Source organism: Neodiprion pinetum, chromosome 5 (genome assembly GCF_021155775.2).
Source record: "Neodiprion pinetum isolate iyNeoPine1 chromosome 5, iyNeoPine1.2, whole genome shotgun sequence".
Taxonomy (NCBI): Eukaryota; Metazoa; Arthropoda; class Insecta; order Hymenoptera; family Diprionidae; genus Neodiprion; species Neodiprion pinetum.
Genome location: NC_060236.1, coordinates 7,489,204 through 7,509,630, shown reverse-complemented (window position 1 = coordinate 7,509,630; position 20,427 = coordinate 7,489,204). Strand labels below are relative to the sequence as shown.

The window sequence follows — 20,427 nt, the reverse complement described above, 5'->3', positions numbered from 1 at the left end:
CTGGGGATCAAACCTACGGGCCTCGAAAAGGTTGCCTAGTAAAATCCGAGATATCCTCTCAGGAGGAAAAGCTGACAGGAAAATCCTGATAAGCTGCGGTGTTCGCTATTTTACGACGTTCAATATTGGCAGATTGATCCCCGGAATAATTCGGCTTTACTGGGCGGTACGAGGCTCGAATTTCTCGATTACAACTTATTTCGATTCCTCCCCGAGACTTTCCTCGCTTCTTATAAGGCACGGCGTGCAGCCGAAGCTGAACCCACGCTGCATTGGCTCATCGGGATGCAAAGTCCCGTGTGGCTAATCATCGGGCGTGTTCTGCCCGCCGCCTCCGTTGTCCAAACAAAGAATCAGAAGCCCTTGTACCTGCACAGGTAGCTGTAACTTTTTGTCTCTCCGTCGACTCCAGTTGGCCAAAGACGACTTTGTCTTAGGCGTCGTTAGTCACACACGGAAACGCAATTGACATTCGGCTCGCATCCGGATGTGCCGTAGAAACTTTGATGCGTTTTAACCACTCGTTCTTTGTCTATTGTATTCTACGCGGAACGTGCAGAGACCTTCCTTCCCCGTTTATTGGAGAACCGAGGAAAATCGTGAGCGGGATAAAGAAGGAATGAATATAATTATTATTGGTGGGGACGTCTTGAGCTTAACCCTTTGAGTCAAACGTTATTGTGCTGCGGTCGACTTTTGTAGCAAGATAGTATTCTGTGGTTTTTGGGGTCGTTGATTACTAATCTGAAATCAGATTCCAAAAATTCAAGATGGAGGATCCAGCATGGCGGACGAAAATTTTAAAGTTGATCGAATACGGTCAAAAAACTCTAGGCAAGGGTTTTTGAGGTCGGTGATTGGATTCGTCATAATGAATTTTGAAAATCTGATTTCCAATTCGTAATCAGCCACCACAAAAACTCCCGGATAGAGTTTTTTTCTCCGGATTCGAGCGAATTTTCGATTTTCATCCGCCATGTCAGATCCGCCATCTTGAATTTTCAAAACCCGACTTCAGATTCATAATCGGCGTGCCTAAGAACTTATAATTTGTATAAAACATGCATACGTGTAGAGGGGTAATTTTCTCGGAAATCAATTATTCACGATTTTTTTCAATCAATTTGTTTCTAACAATAATAACTTGCATTTTATCGCAACAATTACTCTCGAGTATTGAAAACCTATTAGTATACTATCAGAAATAGCAAAGAACTGTAAAGAAATATGTTTTGAAAGTTTTCTAAGTATACAAAAAATGGATATAAAATAGGTGGTAAGAATAATTACCACTATGACTCAGAGAGTTAAGGATTAATCCACCGGAATGGAAGTTAAGAATTGGGCAAAACTGTTTGGGAAATCTTCAGGAATGTAAATTTTCAAATGACATTTCTACTGTGCAATGAAAACGAATCTGAGAAATCTCGAACAAGACAAGCTGCATTAGAGATATCAGTTACAGTTTCTGAAAATACTTTGATAATTAGAACGTTCAAAATAATCAAACTTTGGTATTTTTAACCCGATAATATTTTTTGGGAATTATGTTATTCGTTACAGGAATCTCTAGATGCCGCCTGATGAAAATTTTACAATATCCAAAGTCGATCAAAACGAATTTGTCTAAGAATGATAAAGCCGATGTTCGTCAATAATTAAATTCACCCGTTACAACTACACCGCAATGTGAGATTACTTCAATATTACCTTATTCAGCAGATGATTTCAAAAACAATAAAATCGGGTTAAAAGGAGCAGAGTTTAATCATTTTGTAGTTTGAAATTATTTAACCTTTTCCGAAATAGTTGATATTTTATCACAAATTCATACCCATCGCATAACAAGGATTTACATAACTTTTTTTCAATCCCGTCAACCGTCATTTGCGCAATTAACATTGCCGGAGACCTTTCGAATAGTTTGTTGTTTTTTGTTTTTTTTTTTTTTTTCTCCTCAGCCCAACTTTTGATCGATACTTGATTCATCCTCGAAATTATAATATCAAGGATTCAAACACTAGCCGAAAGTGAAAATAAATAGGAATGATTTCCATCCGCAGTTTCTTTACAATAGATAATTGCGAAACTGAACGGATATAGTTTGAGCGCACTAGACAATGGGTTATTATATTGTTCTGTCAAAGGCAGAAAATAATGAGATCTATCAAACTTCAATTCCCACGGATGAAAAACCACAACGTAGCCCGGAGATGGACGTCATCGATTGTTACACCTCCAGTCGTTGTTTCTTTACTACATTCCTGCAGTTATAGCAATCGGCGTGAAAAGTAGCAACAACAATTCGTTATTCGCCGAAGTGAAAGCTCACCTGCATCCACGGCGGTCTTTAATCTGCCTTCTAATACCGTAAACTACTGCCTGTCACCACTTCCTCATTTCCGCTGTCCTTGTAGCGAAGAGGCTGCCGCTATGTTTCACTTTTTATTGCGACCCAGGGCCGTTCCGTAATTATACGCAGGAAAGATAATTCTCCCGTTTCGTACCTCGGCAATACATGCATAGGCATGTAGGCACTCGATGTTGGAAGCTAATTGTTTTTTATTCCAAAAGTCCGTTCTTTGCCATAAACAGGCGAAACTTGAAACGGTCGTTCCTTCTAAACCCTTTCTTAACCCTTTAAGACGCCCAGTCTCCCACCTTTTTTCTACATCTTGTTTATTAAACAACTTTTTCGGTAACAAGCGCCGAGCATTTTGCTTCCATATTGTACCTGAAATATTTATTGAAACTTTTCGACGAAAAATAGAAACACCAAAACATATTACCGAATTACTTCAAAATTTTCCTTGCTGTTCTCGCTTGTCCGCCATTTTGAATTTTCAAATTTCGAGTTCAGATTCGTAATCAATAAATAACCTCAAAAACCATTTAACGTAAAGTTTTAACAAAAGCAAATAATTTTTTGAATTTGTGTTCGCCGTATTGGATTTGCCATTTCGAATTTTCGAATTTCGAGTTGAGATTCGTAATCAGCGACCCGAGGAGCACACGTGTGGAATAATTCCAAGATAATCGCATGTAAGGAAAAAATTTTTTACATAAAAGGGTTAAACGTAGAAAAAGGACGATATTATTCACAAGCTGCGTAATACGATAAATCCGTCGAATGGAATTTGCTTTCGTTGTGTCGAAACGCAAGCGTTTAATCACCGATAATACGTCTCACTCGGCATTAATTTATAATTTCGCAAGAGCTTACGTGCAAGTTTGACCCAAAAATAATCGCGGGTATTAATTCTAAGGCAAAGGCGGTGCGACACACGCGAGCCCTTGGAATATCGTCTAACGCCAGAAGTGCGTGTTCATGGTAACTTTATAACGATACAAATGGCCTCAATATGTGACATAATAAATTCAGCAGTCGTTCGGTTGCGTGCCGAAGCGTCTAATGATCAGAACGCGCGAGTTCTGTGATATCGACGATTGATCAATCCCCTTTTATTTTCTTTCTCTCTTTGGTTTATTTCATTTCCTTTCCTTTCCTTTTTTTCTTCTTCTTCTTCTTCTTTTTTTTTTTTTTGGTTTTTTTTTCTTTCCGCGTCTTGCCGCACAGTTGGAATCTGTTGTACGGCCTTGCTATGAAAATGTATCTGGGTAAAGGTGCGGACACGTATATAATATGATTTGAGCTTGGAATAAATAATAATAAATTGTACTTTATTATACAAATCGTGAAAAGGCAATATATACACAGGGTCTAACTATTCGCTGTAACATCTTAAAGCTATAAAATATAATGTACACGGACCTCGAGAGGGGGAAAAAAAAAAAAACAGAAATTAAAGTTAAAAAAGAAGTATCCGATACGATATTACAGAGTCTTGTATTACGTGGCGTTGCATCGTTATCGAATGATGTAAAAATTTCTTAGAATGTATAGCTCGTCCGACAAAATAAAATTATCATGCGAAATCTTCCGTCGGCTGCTAATTAATTAACGAGTATTACAGTGTTCCTATACGAAGTTTCGCTTTTACATTGACATTGTCAGTTCCTTTTGTTCTTTTACGATTTCGTTTTTTCCTTTTAGTTATTTAATATTCTTACATTGCGATTATTAGCTACGCAAAGCGATCCTGCCGCATCTGGTAGCCGGTGGGTATAAGGTCGTCAGACTTACAATTAGTACGTATGGAAAATATCGAATTCAGGATGGCGCAAAAGAGTGCCAAGGCTTCTCGGACGTTTTCTTTCCGAACCTCGGAGTGCCTTATACCCCACTCATTGCTACCTTGCATAAGGTGATTCATACACACAGGTTAATATACGAGCACATTTAATTCAGCGCAGCTCGTTTCGATGTATGCATATTGTACTTACAGATTTATGCCGTGCACACGTGTTGCATTGTACGTGTGTATACCTACTTGTTTTACCTATAAGTTTCTTCTCTCGCGTTAATTTTACATTTACGTAATGTCACAATTTTGAACACAAACTCTCCCGCGGCAAACGTACGAAAGGCATGATTGAAATAGTATATTAAATGACGTTGAATAGGTGAAAGACAAAGCGAAGAGAAAAGAAAAATTGGATAAATACTCTTTCAGCAAGTATGCGAGATTGTTTAATGGGACGATTTACTCTTTGGAATATACCGACCGTTTTCTTCGTTGAAAAATAAACCTCATGGCCAATAGGAACTCTTCCTTCAACTACCTTTCTAGGCGATAAATTCTATATCCTAGATACCTACAGATATATGCGTATGTATTGTAGAAAGATCGACGATAAAATCAAATCGTTTTTTTTTTTTTTTATTGTCAATAATAAATTAAACAAAATATTGTACTCGAAACTGCATTATGTAGGTATTATACATTTCAGACTTTATTTTAATCATTTCTTCGGCTTTGATTAAATCTAAAAACGAAACCCGTTTTACTATTTTTCTTAAATACAGTTTTTTTTTCTTATATATATATAGCCGCTGCTCGACACAGTTGCGTATAAAAATTTTCGCCCAATCTTCCCCCAAAACGAGGGTACAAGTATGTAATATATCTGAATCACTTTCAATATTGCTTGCCTCGAAAATTATGGGTACAAAGTGTATAATATTTAGCGCAAGCAGAGGTCGAATAATACTTGTGATTAAGGTTATTACATATTATGTACGATTGTCCCGACTGTCAAGTCCATTGATTTCAGACTCCGACTGATTCAGGTAATATTCCTTAATCACGTTAATTGGCACGGTCACTTTCAAGGGTCGATACTCCTTCTCTCCTTATATCACTTTCGGCTGTATGATCGATCGAAATTATATTCACGGAGTGAGAAATCAATGAGAAATGATCAGGACACGACGCACTTTTCGGCGTCCTTATGCGTCTGCGACGTCGGGGGTTGCCGACGTCGGGCGCAGGCGACGGCGTCGTTTGGCACGTACGAAATTCTCACTCCACCGTAGGCTCGACGGGGTGGCAAAGCATACGCCGATGCCTCGTCCGAGCTACTCGATGAGCTGCAAGTCGAACAGCAGCTCTCCTCCTCTTCCGTTCTCACCCTCGAACCGATACCGCCTGAAAATATTACAAGAGATATTGGAAATTAAACGAGATTCCAAAATTACGTTAAAAAAAAAACTAATTTTCATTTTCTACCTAGAAGCATATTTTTGGATTGTGGTAAAAAATGAAAATAGTTAAGGACTGAGCGGTAACCGGAACTAAAAATTTCTCAGTGTAGGTTTTAAGAGCACTGAACACGGATCGATGTCTTCTGTAAATGTTGGGAAGATGGATTTTGCTGCGGTGCCAATTTGGCTTCGCTTTGCAAACTCAGAAATGTTTATATCGGTGGCAATGTTGAGACGGATTTGCAAAAGACGAGACTATAGGTGTAGATTAAATGGTGAACACGGGGCTTCTCAACGTCTAAACATATAAATTGTCCTCAGCTCTGAGATTTTTAAATACTACAAAAAATACATATGATCGAATCAATTCAATTCTTGGGTTAGCGATGAATAATTAACCAACAAAAAACATATTACGACATAAATTGTCTCAAAATAATACGATGTTATAAATTCAATGTTATTCTTCTCGGACTTTACACACGGTGAATTTCGAATTTGTATTATCTTCGAACGGATATCGTAAAGCTCTCAAAATCTTTCATAAAAAATAACCAAGAGAATTTTTCTTCCAGTTTCGGAGCATGATTTCTATCAACGAGACTCATTGGCAAGCCTCGTGGAAGTCGAAGTATCGTCAATGAAAGGTATGAAATAGAATTTAGAATTTCGTTAGATTTCAGCAAGCAGCTATTGCAAAAACTGAAAAGCCGAGATTTTCGCAATGCCTGCTTTAACGGATAACAAAATCATATCGATTCGAACCGCAGCTCAGACCCTTTTCCGTAAAACGAAGTCTAACCATCTGACTTTCGAATTTATGGATGTCAATTAAATCTGCGAAATATCGGCCCCTTGAAATTCCCAGCTCAAATTCTCACCCCATGAAGAAGTACTGGCCGCTTCTTCGGGCTGCAGACTCCTCGACCGAGGGACATTTGGGGGCGGAGGTGTCGGTGGCAGAGGGGCATTTGGCGTCGCGGAGGATTCATCCCCCTGGAATCGGACCCTTCTCGATGTTGGAGTCGGTGGATCGGTGGGACTGAGGTTCGCGTTGACGTGCGGAGGCGGCGGCGGAAGTTCCGGCATGCTGGAGGCGTGAGCCGGAACGGTTCCCTGGGCGTAGCGCAGAGGCTCTCTGTCCCTGGCTTGCATCAGTCTGAAAATCGTTATCGATAGGTCAATTTACACCCATCGGCGATTGACCGAAGAGCCGTTCACTCGAGGAAGTCATAAGACTGGCAATTTGGGGTCAAAGGAACTTTAATGACCATGAAATATTTTTTAAAATAAAGAGGTTAAGCGATCGTAGAACGTCACTGAATTCATTGGAAATCGTTGCGAATCACTTGAAATTACGCGATAGCGATTTCCGAGCATTGGAAGTCACCGCAAGTCTTGCGGTAAAGGCTGATTCTTTTCAATTCATTAAGGTTCTATTCGTTTATCTATCATCTTATACACGTACTTTCGTTGTATTTCAGGCTGTGAACTATTTTTTTGTTATTTCCAGTGACTTGGCTCACTGGATTCACTGTGATTTAAATCCTACTGAAAATCATCTGTACCGGACTGAAGCGGTTCGAGATCACGGGTGGAAATTTGAGTCCATAAATATCACTTGATAGATTGGTAGGTATATCAACGAAAATTGCATGAAACGATTTGTTTAAGTCCGATGTAAATGACTTTTCGTAATCGGCAGTCGGGTATGGTGAAATGAGAACGCGAGCAATCGAGCACAACTGACTCTCCGTAATTTCCTGCGCGTTAACTTCACGCTTGGTCCGTGCATTGTTCGACTTCACAGGCCTGGAGAGCGGAAATTACGTGTACAAGTTATTGCAAATATCGGTTTGTCGGACCTTCCCAGTTCCGTCGGCGTCTCTTCCGGTAGCGAGCCTCTCTCCTGTAAAAGCCTCTCGAGATTCCTCTCCAGAAGCACCCTGTCCAAACCGCCAGGCCTCGATCCACCCGAGCCGAGACTGTCGCCGGAAAAATCAACCGGCGACGGAATTGCCTGCGTTGGCATCGTCGCGACGGATGCGGTGGAGGCCTGCTGGTGCTTCCTTGGCATGCGGGGTGAATTCCTGGGTGAACCGAGGGTGTGTCTCGAGGCAGGAGGCGGTGGAGGACTGGAGGACCCTTCGCTTGCAGGTGGAGGCTGCCGCCTCACCAACCTGCGGAGATAAAAATGGATGTCACATTTTAATTTCGTACAATTTCGTACAAGGTGAGTTCCGCAGAACGGTGGAAATCGCTGCGGCGGAATAAATCCCTCCGTTATTTTCCCATCCTTGGTCAATACTGACGGCGTACAGATGCCTGCCTTGCCGACTTACCGGCAGTCGGTAAGTTACCCACAGTTGCTATCGAAGATTCTCGCGCGAGTTCAGTGAAGAGACGAGTGCATTTTTGGCGAGGGTTTTACTGTGCCATGGTTCAAGTAACGCCAGGGGATGATTCATGGTACTTACTGACGGCAAGATGAGAGGAAAAAAAATCAGAAAACATACGGAAATAATTTTACGGGGTATGTAACCTCGGTTCACGTCCTGCCAAATCAATTACCGATTATGTAGGCAAGTGCAGTTCGAGTCACGATTTCACGGTCAAAATTCTACCGGTTATTATCGTATCTCATGACGTTTTACGTACCGTGTCGGAAAGACCGTTGTAAAATAGTATACCTGTACGAAAGCTTTGCTATCTGCGTAGCTAAAAACATATTAAACAGTGGAATTTATCCACGAGGACCGTCATGCCCATTTACTCGGAAACAGTTCACGCCAATTACTGAGCTACCGAGGAATCGTTGATCGGTTAATGGTAATGTTCAACTCTACCGTCGTAAAAGTTTCATAATATATACAGGTTAGATAATACGTACTAATGATTACTATAATCTCACCATCGCCACAGTATCACAATTTCTGTTATCGGAATCAGAGGAACATTTTAGTTTCAAAGAAACTGATGGAACCATCACTGTCTTTCTAAGTCATGTCCATTAATCCTACTAAGAATTTTTTACAGATTACAAATCAAGAAAAATCACAATGTTAACAATTAGTAACTGATGGTATTTTAGACGACGTGATTTCAACACAAAGTTTTCCACATGGAGGAACAGCTTCAGGAATCGCCTACGTTAATCCGGCGATTTTCCCTGACAATCGATCCCACTTGGAAACCTTACCTTGGAAAGGTTGGTGGAAGCGGAGGTCCTGCAGAAGAGTCGCTCGGGGTTGTCGGTGGTTCACCTTTGCTGCAAGCAATGCTGCAGTAGATGGCACCCCGCCTGGGCAGGAAGGGTCTGCCCAAAAGGGATGTGCGACATGTGGCGCAACAGAAGCAGGACTCCGTCGCGTGCCAGTGCTGACCTTCGTGGGACATTTGACCTTGGTCGACGCCGATCGGTTCTCCGCAACTGTCACAGTACTCGGCGAAAGAGGCGTCGAAACAGTGGAGACAGTAGGGCCTGCCCTCCCTCATGACGTACCTTTGACCTCCCAGCTGGAAAGATAAGATCATGCAGGTCAGTTGCCAGATATTAATATGTCTCATTTGAAATTTTCAAAATACTCTACTACGTATTCTTATATTGACGGATTAGGAACTTCTTTGACAAGGGAAAAATAGATGTTTATTAATTGGGTTTACTGAGAAACAAACTTGGTAAAGTTCATGAAACTTTGACGTCAACTTATTTTTCTGGACATATTTTTTTTGGAGTTTTTTAGCATCATCCTCACTGAAGGAGTGTAACCGTTTTAACGGGGAATAGTATACGAGTAGACGACTAAAAATGGGTGAACCTTTGGGATTTATTTCTGAAAACCGACACGGGAATCGATCTGCATTTGTACGGTTTTCCATAGAAAAAATTAAGAGTAAAGGAAAAAGGATATGAGCTATCCAAGGATACTGTCTCTAAATTCGGAAAAAATCGGTTAAAACAATTCTGATGCAATCACGGGTATCGCGAAACGTGTGACTACCAATAAAAAGATACGCAAATGAATCTTGATCTGAAAAGTTTTGAATAAAACAAACCCCAATCGAATTCTAAAAATTCCCTCACTAAGTCAGCCGTCTTCTCGTACTCACCCCCTGACCCTCTTAACCACGAACCTGTCTGTCGCACTCTAGACAAGCGAAATGCCGCATGTGCCAAGCCCTGCCCTCGGCCTCGGTGCACTCGTCGGCGAGAATGATTTCGTCGCAGGCACAGCACCTGGGCTTGAGGGTCTCGGCGTGGTGGCGTCCGCAGTAGAGTCGTCCGTCCCTCCAGAAGTAGATAAGGTCAACGAGGAGCTGTCTGCATATGCAGCAGACGAAACAGGCGGGATGCCAGAGGGCAGTGGGCCCTGCGCGCGAGGCCCCAACGGCCATTTCTGCCGCGGCGATGGGCCTGCTGCACTCGCGACATCCGGTCCCATGCGGCCTCTCGAGCTGGCTGACGTGACCGCGGCCGAGGGCTTCGCGTTTTCGCTGGGCCGCGAACACCCTCAGTTCCCTTTTCTCCTCCTCAGAGAGGCCGCTGCAGTAACGAGCCTCATTGTCGTGGGGTGGCAGCTGTTGAAGAAGCTGCCTAACGCGTTCCCGTTCACCGATGCTTCCCACGTACGGTATTTTGTCCTCTGGTAACGCGCTGAAGTAGAGATGGACCTGGAACATAGACAGGGAGACGTGAACATGCGGTCGGCATTGATTCGTGCTATTAATCACTCGCACATATGTGAGCTAATCGATCGAAAATCGTGCTCGTGATTAACCGGGTGCGAGCCAAGTCCCCCGGGTCGAAATAACCGGCCAATTAAATATCACGGTCAGCTTTTCGTCCGCTGATGGCGGGCCTAAGTAGCGACGGACCATTTTCAATTTTTCATTATTTATTGCGCGACGAAAAACTTCTCTGTCTATAACACGTGTACGCGACGAACCCGCGGGTTCCTGTAAAATAGATGAAGCTATTACTCGGAGATTGATGTTTCGATTAAAGTCAAACAGGGCCGTGTACCTGTATTCTCGTCTCTCTCTCTCACTCTCCTTCTGTTTCTTCATTTTTCTTTCCACCGCGTTTTTGCTATTGGATTATAAATATCGTCGCCTGCGTGAATCCATTGCTAATTAAACAAGAGTCAACCTGACTCCATGCCCGATAAAAGTGCGCCAGGTTGTCGTACTAAATCGCGTCGATAACTCTCAGTTATACCCTGTCGCTGTGCCTGCCATGTTGTTATGCGTCCGTCGCGCAGTCAGGTATATATGTTACCTGTTTCTACCTGTTCAACAGCAGCTACACGATTTGCCGTAAGAATTTCAAATTAATCTCCACCGTAAACTCGGAAATCTCATCTTCTTTCTGCTCCTCGTTTTCGCTCTCGTAGTAGCATTCTTTTCACTTTTCGAAAACGAAAATTTAGAAAATCTACCGCACTTCTCCTCGCCCAGGAAACATCGTCAGTCGCGAAGCGTATAAAAACTTCACTCTCGATTGGCGCTACTAAGTTCGTAACACCTGTCTCTTATCCTAGCCGCGCATCGTCAAGACGGATGTATTAATGGACAGGTGGTTTATAGAATTCAAGGTCTGGAATGCACCTGCGATTCTCACCCAGGACAGCCGTAGTCATAGTCAACGCTGCGTGACTAGGACTGCCAATTTAAGAATACATCCGTCTGTCGTCCGGTCGTTCGGTCATCCAGAAGCTAGACTAGCCAAGTGAAACGATACTCGCACCTGCTCTACATCACGATTAGGAAACAAGTGGACTTGTCACAATAACAGATGATAGTCGTGCTTTTTCCAGTCTGGATAACAGTGTACAGGCGAATCTCTTACGGAAATAGCCGAATAACGACATGCCCTTGGCTGTCTTCTCGGTACCTGAAGCCACGTCGTTCCATCCATGACTAAGATATTTTTATCACTCATGGTTCACGGATGAGATGCAAAATTCTTGTCTCATTGAATATCTCGAGCAGATGTATCCGCGTACCGGCAACGCAAGATGCACACCTGGCCAGGATAATGGTTGTATAATATACTCCGTGAGCGTGAATATGCTGAGTGCATTGAGTATGCGAGTAACCGTATAAGTATGAGAAGCGTCAAGGAGGTATCCGGTTCTCTTATATTACATACGTTCCAAGTAATGAATACTCAACTGGGACGAACTCTCATGAAAATACGTTTCTCACTATCGGAAGTATCGGATGAGAGATCTTCGAGTCTCGCTCCGTCCATCGTTCGATGGGACGCGATGCGCTAGGTAATTGCATAGATCATCGTATTTTCGGATCGCGTTTGTCTGGCCCTTGACATTACCTGGTCGGGACGCAGACCCGGTGGGACCCACGTGTACTCCTCCAGGGCACATCCGCTGTCATCGTCGCTCTGCGAGTGCCTCTGATGATGCATAAGGGCGTCCTGGAGTGGCGGTGGCGCCTGAACCGGGCTCTTGAACGGCTCGGGAGGCACGCCGGGGGCACCTGCGGCTGATCCGGGGCCCTGAAAGGCCATCGCCATCGCCATCGGGGAGCCGGGGCCCAGTCCCAGTCCCAATCCCGACGAACCCCCCGTCTCACTCGAGGAACCCCGCTGGTGCTCTTCTCGAGGACACCTGCAGCTGCGGCACACTTTTCTGCAACAGCCCCAAGGAAAAAGGTCTTGGATTAATCACCGTGTGGGGTGAGAAACATGGGGATGTATCCAAACTGCGGGAAACATTTTGGTACGGACTAGTACAGACTACAATTTTGTGTCGGTCTAACGTTATCTGATAAATACTAATTTTTAAAAATCACAAAACAAACTGGCCTGTGGTTGTCCATTGGGAAAAATTTGAACACCACCTGTTTCTCAGTGTACAAGGTTCTTCTGGTTGAGTGGTCGGGTGTTTAGGAATTCAAGAATCGAATCCTCAGAACATAGTTCGACGTTGTGCTACATTCGAGAATCAATTAATCAATCAATTTCGAAGCATTCTAGTCAATCATTGCAGAGATGTTTGATCGAACCTGGTACAACTTACTGATACGGCAACTAGTTAAATGAGGCATTTACAGATTATAGAAGATGTGTTATACTCTCTGATCGAAATCAGTATCGTTCTACATTTTAGTATAGTGGTTCGGTATAGTGTGACGAAAAGATTCTTGGTATCCAAGAGAAATTGTTCGTAATTGATAATTAGAGTAATCGGAATTTCAACCGCGCACGATTTTCGAGCAGTTGGTAGGTACTTGGTGCGTGTATAATATTCTTATTGAATCGGAAGGGGTTCGGTCGTTGGATTCGATGCGACAATAAAACAATCGCGTCGAGTTCAGAAGGAAGCATAAGTGCGGTAATCCGGTCGGCGTCTCACGCCGCGGGGGTTTCTTCTTTCGGATTGGGGATGAGAGAGAAATTCCGAGTGTCCGATGATCACGGCTATTAATTTTCTACTTTATATATAAAAGCAATTTCTTAGACGATCGTAATGAGCTCGGATGCACGTAGGTCTTTAATTAAATTGAGTTTCGTTCGTGCTTCAGCGGCCAGAGCCATTCGAATCGGTGATTATGATCCAACGCAAGGTCTATATTTCTGCTAATTGCCTGACCGACTGTCATTAAAGCATTACGGGAATCAGCGCCGATGAAAAAAAAAATTGTAAACTCTGTCATGCCTGTATTCTCTTTCGTACTAAAACCGAAAACCACCAATTACACCTCACTAAGCAATCCTCACCTTCCACCATCTCAGCGTTCATTGTTCTCTCTGTCCAATGATGCGTATTGCGCGATTTTCGCATTAGTCGTATCATCTCTTTTATAGCATCCGCTTGATACCCCTTCTCAAATACCCTCGTAAATCGCGCCTACTGTGCTTCCAAAGCAGGTTGATAAAAATAATAAAACCCCGTCTCAAATGTCAACCGAGTCGTTAACCCCACGACAAATATATTATGTACATAATGTTTAACGTATACGCTATACATATTATGCCAACGTGTGTAAAGTCGGTATTGAGCTGTAAGGAGAGAGAGGGAGAGAGAGAGAAATTAAATAAAACAAAACCAGATAAAACGGGATAGGGAAATAGACGTTGTGCCCAAGTGCCAAGCACCTGGCGTTCACCACGCCGTTCAGAGTCGTCTCAAGTGTCTCAAGAATAGCAGGGAGACATTAGTCACAATCAGGATTGCATTGTCCGTTAAAAGGCGGCCCTGGCTTTGATCGACCAGCGGGCTTTGAATGGGCTGACCCATGACCCCTTGGCAGTCCCGGGATCGAGTTATAAAATCGGTGCTGGAAATTTTCCTACCCTTGCAGAGAAGGAATTCTCTCCATCTCCGCGGATTCAATGCCCGGTCAATTTATTATACAGGTACGTATGAGACTCGTGGGTGTCTACGCATGCATTTACCTTCATCGCATTTACAGCGGATAAGTTTTCTGTACTTGTACTGCTACTTGTACAGCCTACAACACCCCGCGATAAGGACTGCGGCAACGCAATGGCCAAGGTAGTATGTCAGTGCGTGCGTGGGATCTAGAAAGGCAACGATGACTACACGGTGTGATTTTTTTTTTTCTAACATGTTCTTTCCATCCTTTTTCAACCGGGACGACAGGTTCTTGTAAAAAACTATTTGCATATGGGTGGGAATCAATAGGATACTCCTTCTCGAGTTAGTCGGTACTTTTTCGATACAGTGTTTCCATCGAAAATTGATCACTCTTACCGACTTTCACGGTACGTTTTTCGAGGCCGAACACATACGAATTGCTTATTATTATTTTTTGTAGAAACTGAACCCAAATATAAAATACAGTTGTTATATATGAAATTGGGTCAAGTCTACAGACATCGTAGAGTTGTGTACGAAATTTCGAATTTCCTGAAAGCTGGACCTGGGTTTTCATCAGGATTCGGTTGAATTTTGATTTAGCATGAAAAACCCTTTTCCTGGGGGATCTGAAACGAACAGTCTTACGAATGATTATCACGATCGTTGGGGATTAGACTCACGATTAGTGGTTTCGATACTTAGTGCGGCGGTTAATTCGTCCGGATGGTTTTAGACGAGGGTAACACAAGTTGTAAATCGATCGCGGCTATCCGAGACAATATCGGGTCGATCTGCAATCAAGAGCCGAAGGTGCAGGCAGCCATAGGCATGCGGAAGGCTCTGTGCCGTATATCGTGTAAAATTGCTATTGACTATGTGCCAGAAGAGAGTCTTGTAAGTCAAGGGCCATGGTGTATTACGTTACAATCGGAGTGACACAGCGAGAACAATGGTGACTGTTGAGTTTTTGATTAAACCATGAGATACATATCCAGCGATTCAGCACCGATCGATCTCGTTCGGTCACCTTGCAATAGTACAGAGTATAGATCGTTCTTTCAACCGAGTTCAGATACGATCCCTCGAGCTGACTTTCGGGCCCGATGACGCAATCCGGCACTTGAAATTCAGGGCACAAACAGGCGTAAGCGAGTTAGGTAGGTATCCCAGATTTCTAAATGTCCGGGTAAAAATCCGTCAGTGAGCCATACGTGTAGCAATCATCCTTGTCAGAACGCGAGATCGCGTGCGGCGTTTACCAAATACCAGCAAAAACAAAGTGCGGCCGGATCGTCGACTTACTCGGCGTTGTTGTAACCCTCGGGGTGAATCCTCGCGTGAAGAAGGCTGTCCAAGTTATGCTCGGTGACCTCGAGGGTGTCGATGGTCTTCGAAAGGTCGCCGAATACGCGGCTCGCCGCGGCGTTACCGCGGCCGCAATCCCGGGCCCCGTCAAGGAATTCCAGACACTTTTCGGTCGGGCTGGCTCGGGGCGTCGAAAGCGCGGGACAATCGACGTTTCCCTCATTCCTGTTCCTCAGAAAGGCATCGAGGTAGTGCTCGTCGGTCGTCGGCAGATCGTAGACGGCCGGTGACCACGGCATTCCGGCATTTTCCTGGCAATTCTTGACACCGACGTTCTTCCTGGAGTACAATTTCCGCAGGTAGGCTTCCTGGTGGCTCCGGGTCGCCCAGCAGCCGCCCCGCCACCACCGTTTCGACCCGGTGACCATGGTGTCTCGGCGATGAGCCAGACTCGACATATCGCCCCGTAGGAATTAGCGAGGATGAAAAGATCGAGGGATGGTCTCTCGGATCGAGAGGCGGAAGGCAGCCCAATATCCTTGAAGGAGGGGCGAGTCTCGAGGGAACAAAGGCAGGGTGAAGATCGCCGCTTTTTACAGGTAACAGGATCGCCTCGAGCCTGTAAATTTCGGAGTCGAGGGCAGGTATTTCGAAAAAATCCGCCGCCGTCAGCCTCGACCGGCACGCGTTGGTTGAAGTTGAAAAAGGCCCAATAACCGGTAGTGGAGGACATTAACATATTAATACGCACTCCGTCTCAGCTCTTAAGACAGGCACTCAGCCAGATAGGATCTCCATGCCCGGCCCGGAGCTGTTATTACAGACAATCTTTTATTATTCGTCACTCCGACACCGCGACAACGACGAAGAGCACGGGCCCTGTATTATCGAAGGGTCTGCAAATCGACGTTCCTTCGCGTCCCACGCGCGGTGTAACGTAACACTGTTTTGCTCCCCTGAGGCGTCGGGTCGTAAACGTCAGGAAGGTTATTCGCGCCGATGTTGACAATCACTGTCGACCAGGCCCACCGTCACTTCACTCTCGACGAAAAACAGGCCCGAATCGCCAATCGCGCGTCACACTGATCCGCACAATCCCTGGGAATACTCGCAGCAGAACGGAGGTTCAGCATCTTCGACACATGCGTCACTGGCCAGAAATGCCCGATTTTTCACATTCGCACCGCAGCCGCCGATCGGGCCCACTCGGTGAAATTAGCCACACCGTGAATTCTTTGCTGCACACGCGGTCCGCCGAGGTTGCGCGGGTACTGGCTGCCCGTGTTCTTCGACGGGCCCCGAGAAGTGGGGACCTACTCTCTTACTCCATGATGTTTTCCACCGGCGGCGAGACTACGTGTATGCGTACGCGCGGGGCCCAATACTCGAGTACTACTAGCCGGTGTACAGCGGGCGCACACAGACGGACGTCTTCGATTCCACGGGCACATGGACGAGGAGGAAGCCCCCCGAAGGCACAGACGAATGGTTTCCGTCCTTCTTCCTTTAACCCGGGCCGAGTGAGCGAGAGCGGCGCCCGTCCCACGGCTAAACACGAGAGAGAACTGGGACGGAATTGTGGGCCTTAGGGCCAACCGCAAACACGAGTTTTTCTCGCGCCAATTACCCACTGCGTCACAAGTATTTCAGCTCCGTAATAAGTGAGGATGAAACCCGGCTTCCAGGATCTGAGAGCGAGGCAGCCGTGTCATTATAACGCAGGTAGAGCAGAGCTGTGGGCCTTGTTGGGCGTCTGGGCTGCAGCGTGGTCGAGAGATACAGAAAATCTCGAAACTTGGTTTCTAACATGTACGCGGGTTCGCGTATCGCACAGAAGAGAATCCGCAGAACGCCCAGGAAGTCGTAATGACCTGCCGTGGGAATGAACCCTCGACATTCACGCTTAAGCGCGGTAGTGAAAAGAAAACGATTTAAACGCGTTTGTGCCCGTGTGTGAAACCGAAGTCGCGACGCGTCCTCCTCCTCCTCTGCCGCTCATATTTGCGGCCTGACATTGAGAATTATACGGCCCCTAATAGCGTGGGCCCCAATGGCCGCTGCCTGCCACCTGTCCTCAACCGTGGCTGCGAGGATTTGACTCGACTACTCCTTGTCGCCTCGCTGGACTTGCCCTTTGTTCAAACGCGTTAAAAAACCGGTGCATTCCTGTTGTGAAACGAAGAGTAGCTCCGGAGTCTTTCCGATGGTTCGAATTGGGCATGAGCTTACGGCGTTAACGTCCGAGAAGCCGTTCTTGAAAAAATTTCAAATCAATATTTGTACTCGCCACGGGCTTCCGAGGACTGGCAGCCCTCCGAGTGGCGAGCGTCCGCCGTTAAGTTATCCCTGGGAGTCGATGGTCCTTGGGGACTCCTAAAGGCTCGACAAACATCGCGCTGCAGCCTGTTGACTTTCAGATTTCATTCTGACGCGAGTCCAAAGACCTCGCGATGTTTTCTTAGGGAAGGCTTCGTTCGGAACTTTTCCTACAGTCCCGGAGATTATGGAAAACGCGATTCCGACTCGGTGTGTCTCTGAAACACCGCGTTCTCTGCTTCTACGGATCTCCGACGAGACCCCGGGGCCCTAGGGCAGGGCCGGTCGAGTTCTGTAGAACGCAAAAGGATCGGAAGATCCAGGAAATTATGCAGATTGCAGGCTTCGGCTTGATGCGATGAGGCCAGCCGCGTACGTGATCCAACCTCGACGTGCCGGGCATATTGGTATCGCTCTCAAGGGTCTGACGAGGCTCTACCGACCGCAGAAACGGGCCAGGACCGCGATCGCCGGCGCAGTGACTAATCCTGCCATGCTCTACCTGCGAGCGAGGGGGTTACTACTCCTGAAGTCAGGTGCACACAGTGAAAAAGAGAAGTTCTGCGAAGTTGCGATGTCGCATTGAAACACAAAGTCATTTAAAGTCGCCTTAAGTCACGCAAGGTTACCTAAAGGCACTCGAGGTCATTTGAAGTCATCTGAAGGCACCTAAAGTCACCTCAATTCACGTGAAGGCATCAAGTCACTTGGTCTTACAAAGCCCAAGAAGTCGTTTAAAGTCACCTCTAGGCACGTGAAATTGCTTCAAGTCGCGAAGTTTCACTCAATCATTGAAAATCACTCAAGGTTACCTAGTCACCCAAAGACACGTCAAGTCAGCTAAACTCAGTTGAAGTCACGTGTGGTCACGTGACGTCATGAAGTCTTTCGAAGTCTCGAAGTCTCTCGAAGCCTCGATGTGTTACCACCTTGTCTACCGGCAGGGATCGTGTAAAAAATTCGGTTACAACTACACGACGTCGATCATCCAAGGCTCGCTGTTCTCAGCTCACCTGTTGGTGTTTATACACATCTTAAATCCGGCAAAAACATTGGCGGGCCTGATCGATTTATGTATCAATCGACGAACGGCACGGTGACGGTTCGGGTCGTCGACGGACAGCCTACATACTTGGTCTGAGTGCTCATCCTTGGTTCATAAATGCGTGTCATGCTGCTCGAGGATCGAGGGACGGGCCCCGAAGACTCGGACGGGACCCTTCCTCGCAGGCCCCGGGGCGTCATCGCTGGCATTTCTGATCTATATTTAATGACAGACATCCCTCGCGAGTGCCTCGGCCCGATATGAATCTGTTTGTCGAGGAACGCGCCGTGTCGGCGAGAATTGAAAAAGCCTCACCAAAACAATGTAGTCACTGCGATGATGTCCGACCACCTTACAAACACTTCAAGTTGTCGTCGAATTTCCATAGTTCTGAATAATGATTTTCGGCGATCGGTAGTTGATCAGTTTCGAAATGCTCAGAACGTTGGCATGTGTTGTCACCTACCTACCTACCTTGAAGATTTATCATTCGCATTTGACCGGGTCGAACGACGTTACGTGTCTGGCTAACGAACGAGGCGGTGATAAGCCGGGAAATGCCGTGAGATTTATTGAATGAATGCTGATAGAGAACAGGAAATTGAATAAATTTTATCCCAGCCGTGGAATGGACCGACCGATAGCGAGAAATTGAGTAATTTCTTAACGCTGCGGCATTGGACAAATTTTTCGACCACAGAACCGCGTTCGTCGTTGCTCATGGTTGTAAAATTATTCAAAAGCTATTTATTATCGTCCGTCGAAGAGACGAGGCCCCCGAAATTATCCAATTTTCTGCGTCGAATTGAAAGGTGTCCAAATGGCGGGTGTTTTTAATCAATTCGGTGTCTCGCGTCGAATCGATACGAACACGATAGATCTCGGAGTGAAGTTCGACAGAGCTTTCTATTCTATCGGCAGGTGGAGTTCGTACGAATTGCCGTAAAGGCAGTAACAGGCAATTATGTACAACGTTCTGTTTTCGCAAGACGATGATTGGAGCGACAAGTTGTTAAAATAGTTTGAGCCGGATCGAGTCAATTACTCGAGTGTCAGGTGCAATCGGCGTTTCTTCAGCAGTTCCTTTTTCACCCGAGTATTCCCCTTTTTCCTACAATTTTTCCACCTCGCACTCCCCTCTATCAGTCCTTCTTCTTGCCTCCATTCCGCGAAGATTGGCTCGGCGTTTCGCACGCGATCCGGTTTATCTATCTCGTCCAATAAACATCATTCCATCAGGGGAATTCTTAACGAACTCCTATATACCGGAGCTGACGAGACCGACGGTGATACTTCCTAAGTGGTTTTGAGCCGTTCCTCGGCTACTGATTGCGAGAACTCCGTCCCCGTGGGGTATCGGAAAATACAGATCAAGAAGCCTCTCCGTCGATGATCTAAAAAAGTTGCGGAACAAAAATATTCAGATCGTATCGCCGGCGCAGCCGAGTTTCTCCCGGGTGCCTATCTCACTTGGAAAAACACACAACGTTCTCCGGGCGTGCAAGCTGACTAAGTGGCTTCGAAAGAACCTCATCGAGAGAACTCCGCAAACCCGTATGGTGGCCACCCTAGGCAGCCACGGTTTACCGCGTCCTGCTTAACATTTTACAACTTAACAGGAGCCTGGCTGCACTAAACCGCATACTTGTTCGCGATACACAGCTATCGTGATCGTTTCATTTTCCTCCTCCGTTCTTTCCACTAACTTGGTACTCTGCACGAGGCGGCAAAATGGCCGCTGTTTCTTACGGGGTTATACTTGTTCCGGGTAAAATCCGTAGTCGCGATTTTGTGCTGATCACGAAAGCAAG

At 45.5% G+C, this 20,427-nt stretch overlaps 1 protein-coding gene and 1 long non-coding RNA gene across 10 annotated transcripts in view; one reads left to right on the top strand and one right to left on the bottom strand.

The window, feature by feature from the left end:
* The window catches only part of LOC124219625 (uncharacterized), a 105,804-nt gene that overhangs the window by 10,717 nt on the left and 74,660 nt on the right, over nucleotides 1–20,427 (top strand). The window contains exons 2-5 of the long non-coding RNA XR_011177246.1: nucleotides 6,181–6,252; nucleotides 6,474–7,038; nucleotides 7,119–7,237; nucleotides 8,697–9,143. This is a non-coding gene — a long non-coding RNA (uncharacterized lncRNA). The remainder of the gene's footprint in view (nucleotides 1–6,180; nucleotides 6,253–6,473; nucleotides 7,039–7,118; nucleotides 7,238–8,696; nucleotides 9,144–20,427) is intronic.
* LOC124219620 (protein prickle) overlaps nucleotides 4,877–20,427 on the bottom strand; it is an 80,771-nt gene continuing 65,220 nt past the window's right edge. For 8 of the 9 annotated variants that reach the window (XM_046627453.2, XM_046627458.2, XM_046627459.2 and 5 more), the window contains 6 exons: nucleotides 11,940–12,255; nucleotides 9,740–10,276; nucleotides 8,805–9,121; nucleotides 7,471–7,785; nucleotides 6,487–6,764; nucleotides 4,877–5,549 (listed from right to left, as the gene is read on the bottom strand). In XM_046627453.2, coding sequence (XP_046483409.1) covers nucleotides 5,323–5,549; nucleotides 6,487–6,764; nucleotides 7,471–7,785; nucleotides 8,805–9,121; nucleotides 9,740–10,276; nucleotides 11,940–12,255 — 1,990 coding nt within the window. In that variant the 3' untranslated portion in view covers nucleotides 4,877–5,322. Of the gene's footprint in view, nucleotides 5,550–6,486; nucleotides 6,765–7,470; nucleotides 7,786–8,804; nucleotides 9,122–9,739; nucleotides 10,277–11,939; nucleotides 12,256–15,252; nucleotides 16,498–20,427 lie in introns of those variants that run through there. The other variant, XM_046627452.2, reaches the window with a different exon arrangement.